Genomic DNA, 26,848 nt, shown 5'->3' on the forward strand with positions numbered 1-26,848 from the left:
TTTATTACTACTGTTTCTACCAGCTGCAATAATGTTTTTATGCTGTTTTAGGGCTGTTTACTAAGGTGCGCTAGTGATTTTAGCACATGCTGTGTAGGCGCCCATAGAACTATTATGGGCAATTACACAGCATGCACTAATGGTTAGGGTGCACTAAATGCACTAACGCGCCTCTAGCGTGGTTTAGTAAACGGGGCCCTTAGAGATTTGCAATTTTATTTAATGATATATATGCACATAGGGGAAACTTTCAAATAAATAAAAAGCTGTCAAATTTTAAAAAATGCACACATAGGCAATCGTTTGCTATTGTTTTTATATAGAAACTAGTAAAAAAAGCCCCGTTTCTGATGCAAATGAAACGGGGGCTAGCAAGGTTTTCTTCAGAGTGTGCATGTGGGAGTGTGTGTCCCCTGCCCTCTCTCCCTCCCCCTCCCCCCTTCGAGTCCAGTCCTTCAGTGTTAAGTTTCCTGCTGTTCTGTGTTTGTGTTACAGAGAGAGTGAGGGCATCTCTCTCCCCTCCCCCCTCTGAGTCCTTCACTGTTAGAGAGAGAGGGATTTCGTGCTGTTTTCCTTCACTCATGGGGAAACCGGATATCTCTGGCGCTTCACACATCCGGCTAGAAGCTTCAGTGGTGCCTTTTATATATATATATAAGATATCTTTATTCTCAGCACAAGCAAAAATAAAGGCATATTGTGCAATACTAAAAACCACAATACAGCATTGCAAATAAAGCGAGATCTGGAGCGCTGACAAACATATTTTGAATTTAACCCTCATCCCCATTACAGACCCCCCGAAAACGCCCCAACATCAAGCATGCAAACCCATGGAGGAGGTTTCATAAAACAATAGACACGAACAGGACAGGTTTGCTATTGCTTTCAATCGCGTCTGCAAATGTTTTGCGTCCCTGCCTCAATATGGCGGCAAGCTCCGCCCACTGCCTTCAGCCAGATAATGAGCCAGATAAGCTTATGCCGCCTTGAAACACACAGCCCAGTCCCACATTCCCCTCGGAGCTGTGAGCTCATTAGTTTCTATACTTCCCCCTAACCCCACCCCCCAGCAGCTAGGGACGTCTGGGAGTCCGGAACCAAAGAGAAAGAAACTCCTTAAGGGAACCCGGTACGTACGCACGCATGCACGCGGCAGGAAGACGGCGAGGGGGCGTGCTGAAATCGTTTGCAGTGCACTGCGCCTGCGCAGCAGGGGTGGCGGTACGGGTGACTGAGCTGGAGGCGGGTTGTTTTGCGCCCTCCTCGGTCGGCGGCGGGAAGTTGTGGAACCTGGAGCGGATCACTGTGTACCACGGGATTGTGCAAATCAGTAGCTGCGTGAGGCTCGGGGACAGACAGGACGGCGGGCACCGATAGGCGCGGGGCTCCCGCATCTTCCCATCACGGGGCCCGGCGCACCCGGAGCGGATGAGAGTTTGCACTGATCTCCGCGGAAGGTGAGCAGGTGGTCTTTGTGGGTGTGGGGGAGGGAGACTGAGGAGGAGCGGTGTCTCCCGTTAGCCACCGGGTGGGCAAGATCTCTCGTTAAGAGACTTGGGGATGTGGTACTGGAGCGGCACTGGGTGGGCTGTTGAGTCGGTAGTGCGGCACCTTTCCCCTGTGCCGAACACTGGGCGGGGTTCGAGGATCGGTAGGTGTGGTTGGGTCCTGACTCCTGCAGGCAGCTTCTTCTTTTGTTGGTGGTTCTGGTAGGTTGTGGTGTCGCTGTGGGTGGACGGAACGCATGAACACGTGTGGCCCAAAACAAAGGGCCCGGGGCTCCGAAGCAGCTGCCAACTGGGGCGATCAGAGGAACCTGTATTTCTTTACTGCCTTTTTAAGAAATTCACCCAAGGCAATGTACAGCAAGAATAAGTCGAACAGGCAATAGACAATTGCAACCTGCTTTGGATACTCCTGATAGGGGCCAGTTCAGGTATCGTAGTTACCTGCTTAGAACAAGAGCGGCGAGCTTGTTTGTATTTCACATTGGAAAAGGATTTCTTCCCTTTGTTTTTCCGAACAATTTTGATGTTAATTCCCTCTGTTTCTTCTCTTTGCCCATCCTGTATATTTTTGTTTTATGTGTCTAAAAGGTCCTTGTAGCGCTGTTTCCTCTTTTGCATCCTATGCTAAAGGGCATGTATTACAAGCTGTTTCTTTTTATATGATTCAGTATGAATGCCTGTCACCGTTCATGACTAGAGCTTGAGCAAGGAGACAGCTCTAGCATAAATATAATTCAAGTCTTTTAGTTAAGATCCTAGGCAGGGTCTGAGTTTTGAACTGAGAGACCATGCAAAACCACCTGTTTTCAAGAAAACAGATTATTTATGTGAGAGTAGTTGTTTACTTGCCTGAAAGTTGTTAGAGTTTGCTATCATTCCTTTTAAAATATTTAAATGACAGAGAGGAAATCTGTAACATTGAAGACCTATTAGCTTTTAATTTTCTAGTCAGCAAGGATTTGTTTTGATGGAAAAATATTTGTATGTAGGAAGTGTGTGATGGGTTTGATGGAGCTGATGCAAGCCTCAAGGACCAGGCCCTACAAACTGAGATGTGGGCAGCATGAACTTACATTACTTGCGCTGCCTCTACTTTGATTCACTTTCCTCACTTTGGTAGATGACCTTACCAAGAAGAGAGTATTGAAATGTCTGCAAAATAATGCCAAGAGTGCAGGCAACTGGGATATCTATATCTTTCTTGTGAATCACACTCATCTTCACCTTGGTGACATCTTTCTGTGGAGTAAGTGTGTGAATACATGGCATATTTGTATACCTCTCATGCCCTATTGGATGGATGAAAGTTTTATGCTTTATTCTTTATCATAAATATAAAATAATTTTCTATTGTATCTACTTCTTTGCGTGTAATGTAAATTCCTTTTTCCAATTACCTCAAGGACTCATTCTTTTGATTTCAAAAGAATAAGCAATGCAAAACTATAAAGTGTACCTGAATGTAACTCACCTTGAGCTACTACTGAAAACGTGTGAGCAAAATCCAAACAAATAAAATAAATAAGCAATTGTTTGTATTTTTTACTTTATTTTATTCATTTGTATTTTGCCGTGGATTAAAATAAATTTTAATATACTTGCTTGCAATCCACCTATTATTACACCTCCATCTATCTGTAACCTATTATTTAATACAACCACCATACTTAAGGACTGTGGGAAATGATTATAACTGGCTGTAAGATGTTTCCCCAATGTAAGAGCAGCCCTGCTGTCTGTGTATATAAGATAAGCCATGCTAATTCATACAAAGGTCCATCCTTTTATTAATTTGGTTGCGCTTCCCTGAATCTTTTCCCACTTTTGAGATGGGATGACTAGTACTGCACTTGCTACACCAGGTGTGGTTGCACCAGGGACCTATACAGAAGCATAATGTTATTCTCAGTTTTGTTTGACATCCCTTGTTGAATAATTCGTAACATTCTTTTTCCAGGCTGAGAACATTTCATTGTACTGTCCACAGTGATTCCAAGAAGTTTTTCTTGAGTGGTGACTTGTACAAAATGTTGGGTTCCGAGTTGCTTGTAATTAGAAGTATTTTTCCCTATATGCATTGCTTTGCACTTGTCTTTTTAAAATTTAAGTAGACATTTTGGTACCCTGGTCACCTAGTCTCATGGGATCTTTCTACTATTTCCCACAATCTTCTGCTGTTTTAACAACTTTGAATAATTTGTGTTCTCTGCAGAGTTGATCTCAAAAGGGAAGTTTTTTTGGCAGTTCTTTTGAACTACGAGTTTAGCGGTTGAGAGCACCGATGTAATCTGCTTGATAATCAGCAATTTTACGCACAAGGACACTCTGTTCTCCTTTAATACACTTAAGGAGATCGATACTGACCCCTGAGGCAGGCGCTGTTGTGCGCCGAAACACGGCCCGTGTCGGGTCCAGTCCTTTAAAGATTACATCATTGGTTCCAGTTCTGGGGTCCTTTTGTGCTTTTTAAAAATCTTTTTAGCCCATTTTTAGCCCCCCCCCCCAAGTAAAAAATGCACAAAATCAAGCCTATGGGATGTAGGAGCGGCCAGCATTTTTAGCAGACTGGTCCCTTAGACATCCCAGGAGAGCAGTGGGGCTCTCGAGGGGGTACTGCTGTGGAGTTCATATAAATGCTCCCAGGTACACATCTCACTGTTGCTGTCTTATCTTGTCTGCTCTGCCCTCTAAAACCCACTACCCCCAACTGTGTACCTTTACAGTAGCCCTTATGGGTGAAGGGGGCACATATATGTGGGTACAGTGGGTTTTTAGTGAGTTTCGTAGGGCTCGCAGTTTCCACCACTAGACTACTCCAGGAACTTGCATGTTGTTCTAATGGACCTGGCTATAACATCTGAGGCTGGTGGTGAGTAGTATTTGTATTCACATTTTTTTGGGGTGTGGGTGGGGGGGGGGTCAATGACCACTGGGGGGTGTAAGGGAAGGTTATCCCTGAATCCCTCCAGTGGTTATCAGGTCATTTAGAGCACCTTTTTGTGTCTTATTCATTAGAAAAACATGTCTAGACCAAAACCTTGAAGTTTCTGTCCTAGATGTTTTGATTTTGTTCCTATAGCTGTAAAATGTCCAAGTGCTAGACACACCCCAATCCTAATGCTCCCCCCCCCCTTGTGATTTTTGACACACTGCAGAGGAATTGCAGAGATAAAACATCTGTAAAATAGGTTTAAAAAATATCAATTTGGACTTTTGAGAAGAAATTCATCAAGATGGTGCTTTATGACATTTTTTGGACGTTTTTATCTTTCGAAAATGAGTCTCCTAGTAAACTGTGGAACTTTGTAAAGTCTAAGTCTACTTTGAAATAAGCCCCTATATTAACTGGGTCACTTTTATTCACATGTTTATACTTTCAAGAAATCAAGTAACTTGGTAAGGCAAGATAGAGACACCCATAGGAATATGTAGGTGTCTCTAGTGTTTAGCACGTGCTAAAAACACTAGGACACTTCAGTTAACAGGGCCCTAAGTTTGCTGTAGATTTACAGTGGTTTCCTTTAGTAGTGCTGAATCATCACAATCAAAGAATGTTACTAATGTAGACATGAGCCTAACATTCTGTCCTCAGTAATAATTAGGGCAAGCTTTTGTTTTTTTGCTATTTCCTTTCTTAAGCACTCCTTTTATTTCATGGTTGGACTTGTCTAGCATTGTAGCCCACTGGCTGGCTTTCTGTTTTGAATGGATGATAGTCATAGAAGCAGACTCGGTTAATGGTGGATAAAATATATTTTGTTGGTGTTACCTTCACTATAATTTCAAATGTTTGATTTGAAATACTTGCAGAAATAATAATTAAAAAATATATATATTGGCTTTTTTTTTTTACCATCACTAGCGCCATATCGTTTTGCACTGGGTCAACGTACGATATTCTTAGAGAAGTGTGAATCTGAGCTTTGTATTTTGCATGTCTTTCCCAGAATCCTGTGATATGTGCTGGTATAGCCTGCATCATGGTGTCTTGCAGCGTTTTGTGCTGTTTGGAGTTCACTCTTTATACATTTTTGTTTCAGGTTAGGTGCTTGTTGGTTGGGTGCTATATTAGCGAAAAATCCTAAAAATTAAGGACATGTATCTGTCTTTCTAGACTGACTTTTAACTACGACAGTAAAAAAAAAAAAAAATACAGTGACAGCTCAGTAGGTGAACATTTCTCAGAGGAAGATCCATGTTCGTAATGACCTTACAATAAAAGTGCAAACTTCAGCGTTTACAAAAAAAGAAAGAAGAAATTAGGATGATCAAATACTTTGATATGGACAAAAAGGGTTCAATTGAGACATTGACTTTTTTACCCATTATCACCGTAGGGCCTTTCAGCTACAAAGTGTTCACTGTCTCATCACCTCTGTCCGTCCTACCCCTTTGTACTGAGCAGTAATGGCTTAGGCAAATAGCCAAAGACTCAGATGAGAGAGTACTTTTTAAACCTATTTCAACTGCGTTGTTTCTTCTCTGATCTGATGAAGTGAGGATAACTTTCCAGAGCTTGTCAGGTGGACCAAAGGTCAACAGGCAACTTGTAGGCAATATATTTTGATTGGACTACGGCAAATAACAATTTGCTGCTCCAGGTTCACTTGTCAGAGATAAAATGATCACTGTTGTTATTTACCTGTCAAAAATTGAACCTTCTTCATTCACAGAACACAGATATCATGGAGAAAATGAAGATTTCAAACAGAAGTGGCAAATCTAAGCACAAAATATTCTGTTGATGATGCCTCTGCAGAACATTAATCCCTGCACTTTGCTTCTGGGGACTCAAAAACTTAGGTCCTCTTTTATCATACCTTAGTGATTCCCGCACAGCAATGCCAACTTTGAATAGGCTTCATCATCATTGCAGTGTGGGAATCACTAGTGCAGTTTGGTAAAAGAGGCCCTTAATGAGAGATTTCACCTGCAAAGCTGGTTTCTTTTGCTTCTAATTGGTCTAAATTCTGCACAAAAATTTGCAGCATTAGTTAGGATGCCATTTTGTGGACACCATTACTTTGTAGGTACACACAGGTGTGTGTATGTGTGTGTGTGTGTGTGTGTGTGGGGGGGGGGGGGGGGGGGGGGGGGGGGGAGAGACCAAGAGGGGACTTTTGACCTCTCTTCCAGATTTAGCCACTTACTGCCTGCGGCTGCCTCTATTCCCCTCCACTTGCGCATTCTATAATGTATTTAAAGCAGTTCTCATTGGCTTTACCCACCCTATTACTCTCTGTTCCATAGAAAGCTTTGTTAGGTAATGTAAGAATGTACTGTTTCCCCATTTGGAGAAATTCCTTCCTACATCCATGCATGTACAACAGCTGAAAAGCAAGGACTGGGGCAGGCAGAAAAGCCATAGGAAGTAGCAGCTCTGCCAGAGGGAACAGGAGACTCTTTGATATTTCTCCACTGTCCTTTTTATTTTCTTGTACTATATATATCCATCAGTGGGTATTTCAAGGCACTACAAGATGCACATTAAAAAAAAACTGCTTAAAAAAATATATCACTGCTAGATGTCTTGCAGAATACTGAACTTAAGGCTAGACACATTAAATTAACCTGGTTGGCCCCCCCTCACCTCCATGACACATCGGGCTTGCTGTGATCCCATCACATGGCAAGAAGAGGAGGGTAGCAGCTGCTCATTGGGCGCTGTTCTAGACCCGACTGCTCATTTAAACTAGGGGACTGTACGGGAGGCCCATGCGGTTCAGTAAGTGGAATGGAAGAGTAGCTTAATGGTTAGAGTAGTGGGTCAAGAACTAAGGAATCGGGGTTCAAATCCCACCGCAACTCCTTGTGACCTTGGGCAAGTCACTTAACCCTCCCATCGATTCAAGTACAAATTGAGAAACATAATGTAAGAGTTGCCATACTGCGTTCATCTAAGTGTGCCCATAGCCCAGAATCCTGTTTCCAACAGTGGCCAGTCCAGATCACAATTACCTGGAAGAGTCCTGAAAAAGTAGCAAGATATGATGGTACTTAACCTCAGGGAAAGCACAGGCTTTCCAGAGGTCTGTCTTAAGGTTTATTGACTTTCTCCAGGAATGTCTCTAAACCCATGCTCCGTCAATGAGTTCCAGAGCTTAACTATACGTTCAGTGAAAAAAAATTTACTCCTATTTGTTTTAAATGTGCTGCTGTGTAACTTCATGGAGTGTCTTTATATATTTTGAAAGAGTAAACTATCGATCCACATTTGCCTGTTTATTCTCTTAAGGATTTTTATAGACCTCTGTTATGTTCTCCTCTCAGCTGTCTGTTCTCCAAGCTGAACAGCCTTAATCTCTTTAGCCTTTCATCATGATGGTGGTTTCATCCACTTTAATCATTTTGGTCGTCTATAGTGGCAAGGTAAAAAGTAGATGGCCAAAATGAGATATATATAAATATGTGTCACTGTAAGCAGGTCTAAACCTGTACGTTTGGATTATGTCTTGGTGATAGAGCATCATTCCTTTGAATCTGGAACAAGGAATGGATAGCTTATAATTTTTTTTTTTTTTTTTTTTTTTTTTTTTTTTAATTTCTTTATTTATTAGTTTCATTTATATTAATAACAACATAAATGTATAGAAATATCAGCAATATAGTACAGCATTACAAGATACCTCTTATAACAAAAAAAAGGAAAAAAGTTTTTCATTTTGTCCACAATGAATTGAATCAAGAACTAAGAAATGATCATTAGGAAATGTTACTTAAAGTTCAACAGACGAGAAAGCAAAATGTCCACAGCCAATTTTACAGCACTCTCCTTAACTATGGGCCCATCTCTATTGGTGATACAGCCTTTTCTTTTGATTCAATAAATTCAAGTAACTTTTTAGGACTAAAAAACAGATAATTCACTGATTGAAATGAAATACAACAACGACAAGGAAATTTTAAATTAAAGGAACCACCCATATTCAAAACTCTAGATTTATAAATTAGGAATTCCTTCCTTTTCTTTTGAGTAGTTCGCGCTAAATCCGGAAAAACTTGAATTTTTTGTCCCAAAAAAGTTTCATGAATGTGTCTGAAGTAAGACTTGAAGATACTGTTGCGGTCACACTCGAGAGCAAAAGTGACCAGTAATGTCGTTCGTTCCGTGATCAATTCCAGAGAGGACTCCAAAAATTCAGTCAAATTTAAGTCTTGAGATGTAGGTAATTGTTTCTTGTCTAAAGGCCCACTGAATATTCCAGTTATATATTGTGTCCGTGTTATAGGAGGATAAGCCTCTTCTGGAACTCTCAGAACTTCCTTAAAATATTTTTTAAGCATATCCAGAGGATTGATCAAAGGCGATTTCGGGAAGTTGAGAAATCTTAAGTTATTTCTACGAATATTATTTTCCAAATATTCGATCTTCCTTTCATAAACTTCCCGTTCTTTGATCAAAGCTTCAGTCACATGGTTTAATTTAGTAATTTCCTCTTGAGTTTTCAAATCTTTAGCACTCTGCTCCTGAATCTGAGCGTTTTGTACCTGGTTCATATTTTTTAATTCAGTTATTTCTTTGTTAAAGGAAACATTAATCAAAAGCAATGTGCTGTTCACACTCTGGATGGCTTCCCATAGCGAATCCATTGTCACTACCCTTGGTCTCAGTAATCCTCCGATACTCACAGTTCCGATCTCCGAGGCAGTCTGCTCACTTCCCACAAAGGGTTCCTGCAGGGATGTTTCCTTGCCCGGGGTTGAAGTAGTCATGGGACCACCTTTCACCAGCATTGAGGCTCTAGGCTGCTCCAAGGCCTCCAAATGCTGATCTCCCGTAACTAAAAAATCGCTTCCGGGTTGCGGAGGTGTAGTGAGAGACGGGGGGCTAAGCGTCGCTCCCTCAGTGCTGCGTTCGGCGCCGGATAGCGCCGAACCAATCGAGGTGGACATCTGCACTCCAGGGCTTCCAGCCCAAACACCCTGCAATGTTGTCTGGCGAAGGACAGGAGTCGACGGCGGCACTTTGGTGGTAGTTATCGCCGTTTTTCCTTTTCTTTTCCCCATTTCAAATCGGGGAAAATAGTCCTTCGTCTAAACACTTATGGGCGTTCAGGAGCTGAGGAACCCGACGTCTGTTCTTGTCGCCATCTTGATTCTGCTTATAATTTTTTTATTGAATATAAAGGTGGTTGATGTTTAAATTTTTCACCTAATACCACTCTTATTTGACTTGAATTGTCATTTCATTTTTATTTTGTTAGTGCTTAAATGGTTAGTTAGTTTTCTTTTTTTTTTTTTCATTATTTCTTGTTAAATGTAAAGTGCCCGGAATTGTAGATGGGTTGTATAAGTATTGTTAAATAATTGTATTTTTATATATCTATTAACTTGATAAATGTTGGAGCACAATATCCAAAATTTGTTTCAAAGAGCTATTAGTATTTGTACAGCTGAACTTTACTTTGTGTTACAGAAGCAATTCTGCTCCATCCAAATAGACTTGGTAATGATATGGGTGTCACGTTTTCAAGGCAGGAACTAGGTTTGTGAGCCCTTGGGCCACTGCCGAGGAGTGGCAGTGGCAGGCAAAACCACCCCACAGAGGGATAAGACAGAACTCTGACAGGGACAGCTAGACATCCCCTGCACTTGACCATCGTTCCTCAGGAGTTGAGCCCCTGGGTGCAGGTGGCCGGCAGGACTTACCGGACAGGGCAGGAACTGGATACCCACTAGGCAGGAAGGGGACAGGCCAAAAGGGTCAGGAACTGAAAGCTGCAGAGCAGCCACTAAAACGGAACAAATACTGACAGACAAGAGGCAAGACTGAAAGCTGCAGAGCAGCCACTAAAACAGGGAACAAATACTGACAGACAAGAGACAAGATTGAAAGCTGCAGAGCAGCCACTAAACAGGGAACAAATACTGACAGACGAGACAAGACTGAAAGCTGCAGAGCAGCCACTAAACAAGAAACACATATAACCAAGAACTAGACAGAGAAAAACAAACAAGACTGGGAACAAACAATACAGTACAAGATAAACTACACAAAGACTATACTAGAAACAGGCAAGAATCTCGGACAATAAACTGGGCTAGGCAGAAGCGCATTCCAGGGACCTTAGGCGATGCAAAGGCAAACACAGAAGTTTCCAAATGGCTAATAAGCCCAGCAGCAGCTGAGACTTACTGCAGCAATCACATGGCAGCTACGGGTGCTGTGCAGGCAAAAACAAGAAAGACAAGTCTGGCAGCCTGGAAGATCTGGACCGGACTGAGCTGAAGCCTGGAACGGGTAGGGACAGCAAGACAGTCTATGGCAGCCACCGGTTCTGGTCACCAGAGGGCGAGGGGAGCACAAACCAAGACACAGGCAGAAAGCATACTGAAGTACAGAGAGGCTTAACACACACAGGTGCAGTGTAGCGGAGAAATCAGAGCCATGCTGGAAGCAGCCAGCACACAGAGACAGAACTAACTCAGGAAGAACAGACAGAAGCCAGCTCAGAAGCTGACCGCCAGAAATAAGGTAAGCCTGAGAGGGGTCACGACCACAGACGTGACAGTGGGTCTGTGTGAAGGGTACTGAACCGGTTTTAATTTTGCCACATGTCATGCAGGGAGTTGTGGTTTTCATTTCTCTACATTGATCTGTATTTGGTGGATAAACCAGGTGTAGCTCAGCTTGTCCACCTTGACATGGAGCTGTTTGGTGATTCTGCCTGTCCGCAGATGGCAATGCCATGTATTTTCATTCATAATGACCTTGGATTGGGACTATTCTTTTTTTAAAACCCCCAGCCTGATTCCATTTAGCCCAGTGACTGCTAAGACCAGGGCTTATACACTACCACTAGTTGGGCAGAGTTTGAAAAGCGTGTTCCCTGTGACCTAAACCTTCTTACAGGGAGTATGTATTTCCAACTCATTGTGGTTTGGTGGAGTCCTAGAGCTTTGGAGATGGCTTTATAACCTTTTCCAGAATGAGATATTTAAACCATTTGTTTTTTTCCATCTTTTCTGAAATTTCCTTTGATAGTGGCATAGTGTTCTTGTAGTGGCTACTTCACCCTAATGTTAAGGTTCACTGTATAGTGAATAATGTTTAGATTAAACAGGGCTGATTGCAATCAAGCCTGGTTGTGTTCAATCAGCTGAATCTAATTATCACTTAAGTGTAGTCACTTGGTTGAGTGAGTAAGGGGGCAGTTGCTTTTTCACATGGGTGATAATGAGTGTTAGATAACTTACTTTAATGAAGTAATGATTTATAAACGGTGTTATATGTTCACTTAAGTTATCTTTGTCTAATATTACATTCTGTTTAAAGATCAGAAACCATTCAGTGTGACATGTAGTCAATAATAAGGAAAATCAGGATGGGGGGGGGTGGTAAATACTTTTTCACATCACTATATCTAACTTGAAATAATGTTAGAGGCATTTTCAACCCCTCCCTCTCCCTTCTGTAGTCTAAAAGTCTGCATGCATCTAGGATCCATCATAAATAATTTATTGTTTCTGTTTTTTTAATAATACTTTATTTCTGTAAAGATTTTACAATTATACAGTGAGTTACATCCATCCCGAGTAGAACTGAATGTTTTCTAAGATCTTGAGTATCTGCATCAGCTATGTTGTAACTGCCAGATTGCGCCAGAACTTTTCGCTTTTGCTGTGATTTTGTCTGCAGATCTCTCTACTATATCTGTGTTTGGTCTCACAGGGCCTGATCTGTTTTTACCCTGTGGCAGGGAAAGTAGATAATGTGCTGACAGATGTTTCAGCCTGGCTGACTGGTTTCGTTAGAGTTTTAAGTGCTGGTTTAATCCGCTGCAGCACATGATCGCTGAATTAATTCCAAGGTGTGGTGTCTCTAGGTAAGGAAAGAAGGTACTGGTTATCTGGTATGTATATAATGTAAAATATTTCCTCTAAGTGTACACACAGCAGAAGGTTCCAAAGTTCAGGATCATAAGTGTGTGTGTGTGTGTGGGGGGGGGGGGGGGGGGGGGGGTCACTGAAAACCCATTTGATCCCTTTGCTTGATTTTCCTTTATAAAACAGAAATTGTGTGGAAAGGTGGAAAACGCTGTTAAATGTTAAGCAATGAGTTATTTTTCTTTGCAGAGTTCAGTTTCCGTAAAGCTACCTCGGCCCTGCTGTATACCTGTTAACATAGTGACCCTGGAAAGCAGGCAGAGTGCATCAAGGTGCAAGAAGCTATACGTCCCCTTAAGGGAAAGAAATGTATAGAACTCTGATGGGAAAAAAGGGATTAAAATGCCGTATTCAGTAATAGAATTAAGTGGAAAGTATTGCTGGATTAATGTGGACGGTCCATGGCAGTATTCTTCCCTTTTGTTACAGTGGTCAATGAGGAAGGAAAGGTGAGGACATGTTTTTTTTTTGTCCTCTATGACCCTTCTGGTGCATTCTGTTGACGGTGAATTATTTGAGGTGGTAGTGGAACTGAAGATAACCTTTGCTTGTAGCAGCCAACATGTAGGAGGAAAGCATCCTTCCTCTCTTCCTCCACAGGTGCATTCCTAGTGGATGGTGGGAAGCACTAGGGTCCATATCATTGGAGATGGAATTTGCACAGCTGTATTATGCTGAGGAAGTGTTTTCTTGGAATGGAGGAAACATCGTAATCTGATTTGCAATTAACTAGTTTGGCAGATTTGGAACCGTATGGGGAAGCTATGTGAGACACACTTTTCATGAGCTAGAATGGGTAATCTAAGCCTAAAGTGATGCTTGATTCTATTTGGATAGGGATTGGGACCCTAGAGATGTATGTCACTAGGCAATTTTGATGAGCTTTCTATATTGCATAAGGAATTCCAGACTAAGCCTTTGTTATGCTAACACATTATTAGATTATTCTAGTCTGCTGGGGAATTTGGAGTGACTGGTTGATCAAAGCCTTTTAAAAGAAAATGGATCCTTAGGGCTATAATGAGGGTTTGAGGAAGTTCTGAAAGAAGATACAATTAGCAAATATTACATTTTTCTAGTGATCTTTGCTTGTGAAATGTTCAAAAAATATTTGCTGGAAGTAGAGTATTGAAACATTGCTTCTTATTGAAAAAAAATGTTCTATTTACCATAGAAGAAAATAATTGAGCTTAGTGGAGGCTCAACAGGTTGATCAATTAGCCTCGGACATTCGCTTGTATCTTGGTTCTTGCAAACTTCTTTAAGGGGTTCTGTTTACTAAGCAGTGGCAGTGCTCGTAGCTCCCGGTAGAAATCAGCTGGCAGTAAACACTGAAACGCCCATAGGAATATAATGGGCATCTTGGCATTTACCGCCAGCTGATTTCTGCCACGAGTTAAAAATGCCACTGCGGCTTAGTAAAAGACTCCCTAAGTTCTAGAAATATTTCTACACTATTAATTAGCTTCTTTCACTCAGTGTGGGTGGGTACAGACTTTTCCATAAAGGGAGGGGATTTTGAGATGTAAAACTTCCATTTTTCCTGGTTATATCGTGTAGCATGGTAATTATCTCTAGCTTTGCGAGCATAGGATCTGTTATCCTTGCAGATGGCCAGATCAAAGAAGTGTGTGTGTCACGCTGATTGAGGGTTCTGCTTCTCTTTTTTTCATTTATGCTAAATTCTGTCTGTTCTCTTCTAGATACGGAGTCAGTTCTCTGGTTTCCTTCAATTTTGTTTCTTTCTCTGCCTTGATTTTGTTTTTCAACGTGAGTTAAATTCAGATACAGTAGGTATGTTTTCTGTATCCGGAGAGCTCACCATCCAATTTTGTACCTGGGGCAATAGAGGGGTTGAGTGTCTTGCTCAAGGCCACAAGGAGCTGTGGTGGGATTTGAACCATGATTCCCTGGTTCTGAGGTTGCTGCTCTAACCACTGTATTGTAGAAGACCTTTGCACTGTTGCTTCCCCCCCCCCCCCCCCCCCGCAAATGTTTTAGTGTGGAAGGTGTTTTATTTCCTATTTTATATATGTGATTATTTTTCAAAGTTACTTAAAAAAAAAATGAACACGGAGGGGGATGTGGTTTTTAAAATCCAAAAGGTCTGTCATGTTGAACCAACATGCTAGTGACACAAACTAGTTAGGTTTTAAAGGCCACAATGCTAGTATTACTGGGTTCTGTAATCCTGTGTGTGTCTTGCAGCTGATCCCTCCTCCGCTCATTGCTTTCCTTCTCCCTCCCCACCCCTTGAATAAATGTTCAGAAGCTAAATTAAACAGCCAGCACTTGAGTAATAAAATCCTACTACCAGTGCCAGGTGCAGAAAACCAAATAAGGTACATATATATATTTATCCAAGCAGATAAGAAAATGGTGCAGACAGAAATCTCTCTTGCTTTTCTCTGTGGACACAGATAGATATAATAGGATATACTCAAATGTTTTTCTTTGGACCTGCGTCTACTATCTAATCTATTGCTCCCTTGGCTCTTTACCCTATCCTGCCGTACCCCTAAGTTGAATGCAGATCTGTTCAGAGTTAGAACTCTTCCCTCCCTTCCCCTCCCCGGTTACCAGGACTTGGGCGCCAAGGACTGCAAACTCCTCTGAAGGCATCAGCCATACCAAGGCCGAGGGGAGAAAATTCTGTCCCGAGTCCATATGGAGCCACTGCTGGACTCATAAAGTAAGATCACAGCTCTGCTGGGTCCAAAGCTGTGTGAATATAGATCTGGAGCCTCTCCCGGGACCGTGCTGCAGGGAGGAGGAAGTTGAACCTTGGCCTAGAGCAGCAGCTTGTCTGTTGGCTGTAGGGAGGAGAAAGAATATAGTAATTAAAAAAAAAACTGTATAAGAAAAACTAATAAAAGCCCAGCTCCCCCCCACCCCTAAAAAAAATAAACCTGGAAACAAATTGCTAATAAGTTTTCTTAGTTCTAAAAAATATTTGACTGATTTTCATAGTATTTTTCCTGTACTATTCGTTTATTAGCTTTATCAGATCCTTATCTTCCATGGTGGTACATCTGAAACTGATCAGGCGATCATGGTCTCTTTTGCAACTTGTGTTTGAGTGGGTTGGTGCTACAGTGAGTGATTTTGGTGTGTTACCTGCTGTGAGTGCATTTCAGTTGGTTAATGGGTTACTTATGGCCTTAGAGGAATCAGAGCAGATTGTCAGCAGCCTTCCCTGCCATTCCATGGCCTCCAGTGGGAATTGTTACAGATGGAGCTATTGCTTCAGGCCTTTGAAGCATCACTAGGTGTTTACCCTAAGACAGCTATGTAAACTTCCAAATATGTTGAGTATAAATTAGATTGTCTCTCCACACTTGCTCTGTAGCACAAGTATAATAAATGTTTGTCTCAGTCAGTGTGCTGTGTGAATTTCTAATGCCCATGATGTATTTTTACTGGGCATTTTATAGAAAGATATGCTAGAAGTTATATAATTAAAGACAAATGCTTAGATTTCCCCATTTTCGTAGAACTGGAGGATATAAAATGAGTTTGAAGGGTGATAGACTCAGGAAAAATGTCGGGAGAGGGTGGTGAATACTTGGAATGCCCTCCCGCGGGAAGTGATGGAGATGAAAACGGTAACGGAATTCAAAAATGCATGGCAAAAACATAAAGGAATCTTATTCAGGAGGAATGGATCCACAGAAGCTTAGCGGAGATTGGGTGGCAACACTGGTAATTGGGAAGCAAAGCTAGTGCTGGGCAGACCTCTATGATCTGTGCCCTCAAAATGGCAAGGACAAATCAAGGTCAGGTATACATATAAAGTAGCACATACAAGTTCATCTTGTTGGGCAGACTGGATGGACCGTACAGACCTTTATCTGCCGTCATCTACTATGTAACGTATGAGATGTTTCTTTATTTAAAAATAATTTGTTATACCACCTCAACTAACTACTAGGCCTAGGTGGTTTACAGTGAAATAAATCATATACCCCGGGATTCTATATATCATGCTTTAATTTCTGCATGGAAGTCAAAGTGTATTTTATAACAATATTTGTAACTTAATTGTTTAACTAGCTAATCAGCGCTGTTAGATGTTAACAAGCAGTTATTAGCACTAATTGACATTTAGATTTATGCACACAACTTGCTAAGCATATTCTGTAACATGGCGCGTGTACATTCTAAGTCTAATAGTTGAAAAGGGGGTGTGGGCATTTCTAAAATCTATACGCGTTATTATAGAATACACCTGCTGTGCGCCTAATTTAGGCATCTGGATTTATGCCAAGTAAAACATGGTGTAAATGGCTGCGATTTGGTTGTGTGGAGAGGCGCTCGGCGTAATTATATATACTTTGCAGAAATTTAAGCCTATTCTATAAAATATAGGTATACTATTGAGAATACGCCTAGGCATATTTTTTTTCTGCACAGAATTTTCAGGCACCATATATAGAATCTAGCCTATAATGTCAGGAAGGAAAGAAAAAGAACTATAATATTTGACAGGAAAGTAAAAACATTCGTTCCAACAAAAGCAAATACCAAATAAATGAAAGAGAGTGAGGGTAGAAGAGAAAGGGAGACTGGGGTGAGGGCAAGGACAAGAAACGTTGGCGAGAAGAGGGAGGGGGAAGGAATAGACGAGATACATTGGTGCTAGCAGCAAACAGCCCTATGGGAGATTATATGCTTGATGAAACAGCCAGGCCTTTATTGCTGGTTTGAATTTTTTTTTTTAAGGACAATTCTGTTTTTATGTTGTGATGGAAGAAGTTCCAATAGAACGGGGCTGCAAAGTAGAAAGCATGGTGTCTGCTAGATTCTAAAGTGGCTTGTTTAGGGTTGGGAGGACCCAGATGGTAGCCATTGAGAGATCGCAACAAACACCTAGGAGAATTAGGAATGGTAAGGTTAGCTAGGCATTGTGGGTAACCCATCCAAAAAGCCTTGAAGGTAAGGGTTAAGAGCTTATGAATGATTCTTTGCTCAGTGGGGGGCCAGTGGTATTTGCTGAAATAAGGGAGAGACATGATTTGTATCTTAATTGCAGTATTTTGTAGTGTTTGAAGGCAGAACCTGCCAGAGTGAGAGCGGTTTGTTACAAGAATTTTGATCTTCCGTGTATTATGCAGTATTTTAGAAGTTCAGAATGTTATCCTCATGTGATTTGTTTTATCAGATTTATCAAGCCTATATATATATGTATATATATAAATTTAGCCTTCTTCCAATTTAATGCCCAAGGCAGCCTACAACATTCTCAGTATTTCAGCTAATATTATGAGTCCCCTTCCCCATAAAGAGCTGACAACCTAAGTGGGTAACAGATGACAACAGATAAACGACTTGTCACAAGGAGCATCGGTGGGGGAAGGGGGATGTAAACATTGGCTATCAGATCTGACCATAATAAGTAATGCGAACCCATCAGGTAAAATTTTACACAGAGTAAATCTGTGTGTCCCCTAGTCCAAATGATGGAAGAAAAACCATATATAGAGGTAAATGGGTGCTGAATCTTTTTCTAGTGATGACATTGGGTTTCACAAGGAAAGAATACAAACATATTCATTGTGTTTTCTCCGCCACCTAATTGAACTAAAATGTCATTCTCTCTACAGTTTGTGTGTGTGAAACACAATGGTGTCCGGGCTGAGATATTCCTTCTGGCGTGGGACAGTGACAGTGCTGTGCTCGGAAAATGCTAATCTATGTTCTTTCCCAGTGAAAGAGGCTTTCATGCACTCCGTCTTCATATTCTGTAGCTCTGGGGCACTTAAGAGAATTTAGTTGAAAAGGCCTGGTAACTGCTGTCAGTGTTGAGAGTGCATCAAAAAGCACAGGAACCCAGCCTGCATCATGATTGTAATTTTAACACTTTCTGATCTGTGCTTCTGGAGAGGCTAGTGACACCCTTAGCCTGGAGCATTTGCTACATTGTACTGAGCAGAGGCAAAAAAATTCTCAGAAAATGTCAGTATTTCAATTCTGGAAAACAACAAGGCAAGCGATCTGCAAACTCCAATGTGGAACACACGACAGCAGATCAATGAAAAATATATCAAAACTTTATTAATAGTATCATATACTGAAACGATGCCCGACACAGGCCATGTTTCGCCTAAAAGGGCTGCGTCGGGGGCTAAAATTATAAAACACACAAAATAACAAATATAAGAAATAATATAAAAACATAATAATATTAATAATTATGTATTTCATCTAAAAAAACTGTGGTCAACATGAAATAAAATGCTTCAAAGCATATAAATGATGATAATAGTAAAAATATTGACATACTGTATATATAGCCCTAACAAATAAATCTAAAACAGTTCTAAATAAAAACCAATCTAAATGAAAAACAAAATCATCAGGAGAACAATCAAAAACATGTAACCAAAAATACATTCATAGATATGTCAGGTCAATATTGCATATATATATATATATATATATATATATATAATGTTAACTTATAGGTTTAAATCTTTAATTGGTTGCATTACAAATACACTGAATATTGAAGACAACCGTTTTCTTATTGAATTTAAAAAAAACTTTATTGTCTCAAAAATTTTTTATATTTATATATCACAAATCCAATAAAATGGATCACTTGCACACTCAATCTTTCATTCATCCACATCAATTTGATATACTTCTCTAATAAATCATTAAAACATCTTATTATTGCACATATAGATCATCGCACATCAACTGGACCTTCTTATATAACTATCTTGACATGTCCTATCGTATATCGTATTTATTGTCCCATTTTGATCTTAAATAGTGTCGATATTGTCCATCATTGCTGATTTTCCACCAGATGTCATATGGATTATCTTTCACTATATTGGGACACCAGAATCCTTCTGACTTCGTCAAAACTTGTTATAGGTCCAGTGGAAGTGTCCATAAAGTTTTCTTTAATCTGAAACTTTTCCAGGCTGTAGAATGAAGCTTCATTCTATAGCCTGGAAAAGTTTCAGATGTGAGAGAAAAAAAACCTGCAGTAGAATTCTGCACAGTTTTTCACGCTTCCCTTAACATTGTGTCTTTATGCCAGTTCAGAGCTGGTGTTAAAATACAGCACAGAAGCAAAAGGACATCCGAAGTAAAGTGTTGTACTTCTCAGATAACCTGGTGGGCCCCAATGCCCTCCCCACCCTACCCCCACTCTCTCCAGACACGCCCAACCCTACAAACATTTCCCTGTCAGGGGAGGGAGGAACAGGGTGCAAGGGGCCACAAGCCTACTGCGGGAAAATCTAGAGTAAACCACTGCACCGAAGCACCATCAGTCTTTAAGGTCCTTAACTTTTTGCGCCAATTTTCTAAAACTCAAGACATTCCTATTCAGAAAATTCTACCTCGACGACGATAAAGACTAACATACCATATTTCATAAGGCCCATCATCAGACTTTTTACAAAATTCCTACAGTTTGACTTTATACGAAATACAGATTGTTTCCCCTTCATCCCTGTCTTAGCCAATTATACCTTCCTCATCACCTTACCCAGACTCCCAATATCAAACTCCTTTGTAGTTACTTTATCTAGGCTATACGGCCCTGTCCTAATTTTATCATTGTACTATTTGTCTCTGATCCCTTTGCCGTAAACCCTCTAAGTATAATCATTTGTAACTTCAATTTTTCAAAATGTAGTCTAGCCTCTTTCTCTCTTCAATTGAACCAAACCTGATTGGAAAATGTGGGATATAAATGCTGTTATAAAATAAAACAAATCACAGTTTACTGCATCGGTCCCCTTGTTAGAGATCCCCTTTCTCTCTGTTCCTTAGCCCAGGAGGGTCACAGTGTTTCTTCCTGGAGTTAGTCCATCACTCCTACTGTGCACTCCAGTGGTCACAGGAGACATCCATGCTAGTCACTTGTGTTGAGCACCTGGTCCATCCTTTCTGTGTGGCTTTGGAGTCTGAGGGGTGCAATTTAGAACAGGCAGTGTGCGACTGATGCCTGCTGTGTTTGTGTTTACCAGCTCAGTTTGTTGATTGACCTAGCTGTTTTCAATCTTTTCAGCAGATTAACCGTATGCTGCAGTGTTAGGAATGGGTATGAGGTGGGACTACTTTTTTCTCTCTGGCTTATTCCTAACTACAGATTTTAACAGCTCCTCGCTGGCTTATTCCTAACTACAGATCTTAACAGCTGCTCGCCTGGACTATTTAAGTGATTTTTGAAACACTTTTTTTTTTTTTAATTTTTGTTAATTTTTGTGTTCTTGTACAAAGTAGAAATCGTGTTGATTTGTCTGTCTGTGGCCTACTATCAGTAGACAAGGGCTAGATTTGCTAAAGTACTCTGAGGCCATTGAGGCTCAAAATGTAGTAAATGGCCTCCTCTGCCTAAAATGGGACCTGTAGTAAAGAAATGCATGTCACTGCTCATTAGTGTGCTTGATTATATCCAGCTAGAATTAATGAACAGATTGAGCTTGTATTTGAGAGCGTATCCTAGGTTAGTTAGACTTCAATATGATTGTGGAAAAGTTTGTTAGGGAAGGAATGTGTCACCCTTTAGGTTTCCTTTCTATAATTTTGCATTTTAAATTATTTTCAAGATCAGTGCTTAGAATACAGAAAAGCAATGGAATAAACAGAGAACAATTTATATCCAAAATTAAGAGGGGAAAAATACAGTATGTTCTGTGTCACAAGCCCTGAATGCACAAAAAAAGGGAAGGAGCTCACTGAAAACAAGCAAAGAAAAAACCCCTGAGAAAGATGCCAAATTATAGATGACAATTATTGCAGCATTCCCCAAAGGTGTAATTCGTATGTCATAACGGGCATTAAATGACCACCACAGGAGGGCCAGAGGCTTCTGTTTCAGGGTCGTCTGGATCCCTTTCAGTATTTCTGCATTCCAGTTCTGGTAGTATACACTGACAGGAAAATGAAGTGGTGTACAGTAGGTGTTGAAACTCTGAAAACGAGTCTGAGGATTCTTGCACAGTGTGACTCAAACGTAGTAAGAGCCACATGAGGCAGACTGCTGTTTGGCAGTGGCAGGAAAAAACCCAAGGGTCTCAAATTCCAGGCAGTCTGGGGAAACTTTAACACCATGCGGACTTGGTGCTAGGTTTGTTCAGTCCTCGATTAAGCTTTGACCTGGTCCGTTTGCAAGTTGAAAAAGTGCTTTTGTTATTTCTTTGGCCCGTCTACGGAACAAGGTGTCTGCTCACAGTTGGAATATAGGGATCAATGTTTGACCTCTATTCTCAAAAAAAAAAAAATGGTAGCCAAATATTAACAAAAACAAAGAACAGCTATTAAACTTAAAAAAGGGACACTTGGTCTTGTGTCTTAGAGTTAGCCTAGTGGTTAGTTCAGCAGACTTTAATCCTGGGAAACTGGATTTGATTCCCACTGCAGCTCCTTGTGATTATGGGCAAGTCACTTAACCCTCCATTGCCCCAGGTACAAATAAGTACCTGTATATGTGTCTCATTCCTTTTCCTTCATTTTTGTTACATTTGTACCCCGCGCTTTCCTACTCATAGCAGGTTCAATTCGGCTTACAATTATATACAGGTACTTACTTGATTTGCTTTCGTTAAAATTAGACCATAATGGTTTGTCTGGCCTTGTCCAGTCATTGTTTTAAGGTTTCTGAAAAGTCGTTCGTATTCAAGATATCACAAAAACTGTCTAATTTCTGGTCTCCTAGGTGCGGGGTCACACAGGGATCCCCTCTTTCTCCCACCCGTTATCATGTTTTGTTTTCAGTTCTTTAGGTGTTTTACTTCAGGATTTGGGCTTGCCTGTCTATGCAGATGATGATCAAATTTTGTTTCCAATGTTGTCTTCCTTACAGGTTACTTTGGATTTTATGGATTTTTGTTTTCAAGGAACTTTGTCTTGGATGAATGATCATTTGTTACATTTGAATGTGGATAAAACAGCTGTGCTGTGGATTGGAGGGAAAAAAGTGCCCTGCCCCACTTGATGTTGTTACCCCTACATTCTAAATTACACAGTTTATCTATGTGGATAGATTCTGATCTGGAGAGGTCCTCCCAGGAGACCAAAGTACAGGCTGGACAAGGACGAATCCAACACTGGAGATATCCAACAATCCTTTATTAATGTAGATATGAAGGGACCTGACGCCTACATCAGGGGTCAAATTATTAATTCTATAAATAGAAAAGATTTTTAACAATAAATATCTAAAAAAATATATCAATAAAAACAACTAATAAATGATGATCAAATACCAACAAATAATAAAAATAATCATAAGCATTGCTAAGTACCTTGACCTTCATATCTGCTTTAATAAAGGATTGTTGGATTCGTGCTTGTCCAGCCTGTACTTTGGCCTACTGTGACTTTCTGACATAGAGGTATCTCCTGTTTGTGTGTTGATCCCTGAGGTCCTCCCAGGTTCATCAGCTAATGCCATCAGTTTTTAGCAAATTGTGGTTTTTTTTTTTGCGTCAGAGCTTATTTTTCTGTTGCTTGTTTGCAGAAACTACTAGTGTATGGTTTTGTGTTCTCTAGACTTGATTATTGCAACTCCTATTTGAGGTGCAGCAAAACGCATCTGGCCAGACTGTAGCTTTTGCAAAACATGGCTGCCAGATTAATTCAAAATAAAACTAAATTTGACAGCTCAACTCTGCTCCTAATGGAACACTGACTTCCTCTTCAGACCCGTATTGATTTTAAGATTTTGTGTCTTGTTTTCAAGTTGCTTTATGAGGCAACTCACAATTACATGACATTAAGGGCAAGATGCACTAAACTTTAACGACCCTTTAACGAAGAAATTTTCAACCGTGGCATGCATTAAAGGCCATTTTCCGACGATGCTAGCAGCTAACGAAAACGGAATGCAGACGAATAACTACCATTGAAATGTGGGCGAATCGGAATGCACTAACCATACCGACAAATGCACCGAATCATTTACCTTGAAATATTTAACGTCAGCTCAGAGCTGTCGTTAAGGCCTGAGCTGTCAAACAGACACTGCTCCCCGCTTCTCCCTGCAGCATAAAAATCCGAGCTTGCATGTTTGAAAATAAAAAAGCCCACACAAACACGTGGCTCCCCGCTTCCCCCTGTATTAAAAAAAAAATCAAAAGAAAACTCAAAACTGTAGCAGCCACAGCCCCCTTCCTCTCTCTATTTCTCCTTCTCCCACAGCTTTGAAAATTAACACTCTGCTCTCCTCTGAAGCCAATTTCCCAGGTTCTGTAAACAACTTTAAGCTGCCCCGGTCCCCCTCCATTCCTCTGTTTCTCCCATCTGGGGGCGGGCCCAGGTCTCTCTGCTGAGCTAAAGGGGGTTTATGAAGGACGTCCTTTTTGGAATCTTGAGGAGGACATCTTCAACTGCACTCTCCTGCTGGGATCACAGAGCTAAACGCTCGCATGTCCCAATCCCCCCCCCTCGTGCGCCCCTGTCTGACGTAAGCAACCTACTTAGGTTTAATACGTTTGTGTTGACGTTTGTGGCATGCGCAGAGCAGCCAGCATAACGCTTGGCTGCTCTGCGCATGTTTTAGGGGCCGATTACCGACGGGGATTACGAATCTGTAATGCATTGTACTTTACACTACCGCACTGAACATGTGCGACTTGTTTTTTTTTGTGCATTCTTCGTTTTTTCAAATTCGGTAAGCACTTTTACGTGTTAGATTTTTTTACGTTTGGTTGATGCATCTGGGCCTAATTTTGGCCAAAGATCTCAAAGGTTGATCCACTCAAATAAGTTTTATGCTTTCCTCTACATCCTTTACCTGTTTGTCCTCTGCTTGAAAGAAGTTGTTTAGTACTGCTTTCCCATTTTTATGAAATTCTTTGCCAACATCTTTGAGGTGTGAACAGCATTATTTTAAATTTGGAAAACTCCTGAAAACTTGGCTGTTCTAGCAAGTATTTTTGTTGACCTTGTTGTCTAGTTTTGATGTGAATTGATACTTACTTCCACTGATTTGATGGTTTTTATCTGTCAACCGTACGGAGCTCAAGGTGGAAATGGTATATAAGATTTCTAGTTGTATGCACTGAAACATTCTTTGTATTTCAATGATGATTTAATGATATGTATATGGCTATTTCAGTAGACTCCTCAGGAAGGTTCTTCGCCCTCCCCCTTCTTAGTCTCATTTTGGTCTTTTGAGAAAATGGCAACTGAAACAGGTGTGTACCCTGTAAGACTGAGAAGGTAACAGCTAGTAAAATCTGCAAAAAAGGTAGTAGAGGAAAAATTTTGCTAATGGAGGGGGGGCACATTGATGTTCATTTCGATTTGTTTTTATTGACCCCTTTTTTTGGTCAAGGGAGCAAAGTGTGCACCCCATTCGGGGACATGGGCACACTCTTCCCGATAGTGCATGTGCGTTGGTTCGCACATGTGCAGTAGGAGCACTATTGGGAAAGAGTGTGCACCATTATCAGTAAACAAACAAGACTGCTCATGTTGTTCTGCTCAATTTGGGGTTTTAACGACATTTAGTGTGGGATACGTCATTTTGACATTTTCCACGTCATTGCAAATGACAGCCTATCCTTAGTAGGTATAGGTATAGCATAAAATCTATTTGATGTAGATTTAAAAAACAAAATCAGTAAATGAAGGGATGTACATGGCAAAGAATTTTGTGTTCGTTTTCAGACATTTGATTGAGTTTACACACACACACAAATATTTGAAATAAACTTTATACACATGAATTTTTAGGTTTTATGTGTTTGATTTTGTGTGTGCTTTTTATTTTTTCATGAATAAAGTAAAAGAAATAAGATGCTTGCAAAGATGCTATAGCTAAATGCAAGGCAGCAGCTCTAAGGTGAACTATGGGCCCTTATTTTTATTTATTTATTTAAATTGCTTCACATTATTTTAATTGTTTTGCCACCTCCTTGGATTGCCATTTTTAAAAAGAAGTCATTGGGCATTGGAAGAGGTGCAAACTTGATGGGACCTCTCGTTTTCTTTTTTTTTAACAAACTGTTCAGATTCTGAGATCTAACATTTTGTAAATATATCATATGAAATTGGGCTAAAAGTGAGCATCACTGGTCTACAGATTAAATCGGGTTGACAATACATGACCTCAAAGTGTCATTTTAAAAGAAAGAAGACAGAAAAGGTTTGTGTAGGGACTTTGAGTTACGTTTTGAGTTTTGTAGGCAACAGGAAGACTAGCTGAATAACACACTATCCAGTGCAATACACTCTGTAATATTACTCAGCCTCCATCTGTGCCACTGCTGCCTCACAGTTGAGCAGTTCTTTCTCTAATTGCTCTGGGAGCCGCTTTTGCCACACACATCACTTTACCAGGATAAGACTCGCTTGTTTTGTGGAGCGTATGATGCTATTTCTAGCCTCAAAGATGCAGATCCACTGCATCCAGTGAACAAGAAAGCATGTGATGCTTGCTAACATGGCTTCTCCAGGAGAGTCGGGGCAGTTTTAAGGAAGGAAACTGCACAGAATTTTAAGAGTGACTGAATATACAATTCATATGGCTAAAACTGAGTGCTGGTGTAGTTTGGAAATCTTGCACAATACTGGTTTTACCCTGTGATTCAGTGTATTGCTAGGATCCCATTTGCAAGTGTTTCTAATTGTGTGGTTTTGAGTGATCCTAAAATCCGTTTAGTAAAATTGTTATTTCTGTTTTTTGTCTTCCACAGGAACTGCAACCGACATGTTAAAGTAAAGCAAAAGAGTTCAGTGCTGAACATGCTAAAGAGGTTAGACAAAATCAGGTTTAGAGGTCACAAGCGAGATGAATTCCTCGACTTAGCAGAGTCTCCAAATGCTTCTGATACTGAATGTGGCGATGAAATCCCACTGAAAATGCCTCGAACGTCACTCAGAGACAACGAGGAGCTCAAAGACCCTGTAAGTATTCTATCTGCTTACTAGTTTTTCTTTGTGGAATAAATAAGCAAACCTGTGCTTGGGCAACATAATAAAATCACTTTATAACATGTGAAAACACAAAGAGCCTCCAAGCAGCCCATTTGAGTTGCCTCAGGTTTCTGCTTCCAGCAGGGGCAGTGGAGCACCCTTTTGGTTGATGGAGCCAAACCAACCATTTTTTTGACTCCCCACACTTCCTAGTCTGTGACACTGTGTGAGGCAAAATGATGATCACGCTGTGGCACCAGTGGTGTCCATGATCACATTTGCCTCTTTTCTCCCTTCCCAGAAAAACCATCAATGAAGAAAAGCCTGACACTGGAAATTGAGATCAGCCAATTTTTCCATGTACTAAAATTGACCAACATGGCATACAAATAATTTTAGAGATCTGAATGACTAAAATTAGAGCAAGGATTTCACAACAAAGCATCCTATATGCATTTGACTGCCTTTTATAAATTCCAGTTAAGCTGTCATGTCCGTTCCAACTTAGAAAAACACCCAAGAAGTTTTGATTTGCTCAAGAGTATGGTAGTTAAATGCATAAT

The 26,848-nt window shown here is 40.6% G+C and overlaps 1 protein-coding gene across 3 annotated transcripts in view; it reads left to right on the plus strand.

Annotated features, from left to right (window-relative positions):
- The first annotated feature begins 1,234 nt into the window (after positions 1–1,234).
- Positions 1,235–26,848, plus strand: part of GRAMD4 (GRAM domain containing 4) — a 139,771-nt gene continuing 114,157 nt past the window's right edge. Inside the window, exons 1-3 of one of the 3 annotated variants that reach the window (XM_030216856.1) lie at positions 9,285–9,288; positions 12,408–12,413; positions 26,066–26,276. In XM_030216856.1, coding sequence (XP_030072716.1) covers positions 26,115–26,276 — 162 coding nt within the window. In that variant the 5' untranslated portion in view covers positions 9,285–9,288; positions 12,408–12,413; positions 26,066–26,114. Of the gene's footprint in view, positions 1,461–1,905; positions 1,940–9,284; positions 9,289–12,407; positions 12,414–26,065; positions 26,277–26,848 lie in introns of those variants that run through there. The other 2 variants (XM_030216854.1, XM_030216857.1) reach the window with 2 other exon arrangements.

This window comes from Microcaecilia unicolor, chromosome 10 (assembly GCF_901765095.1).
Source record: "Microcaecilia unicolor chromosome 10, aMicUni1.1, whole genome shotgun sequence".
Taxonomy (NCBI): domain Eukaryota; kingdom Metazoa; phylum Chordata; class Amphibia; order Gymnophiona; family Siphonopidae; genus Microcaecilia; species Microcaecilia unicolor.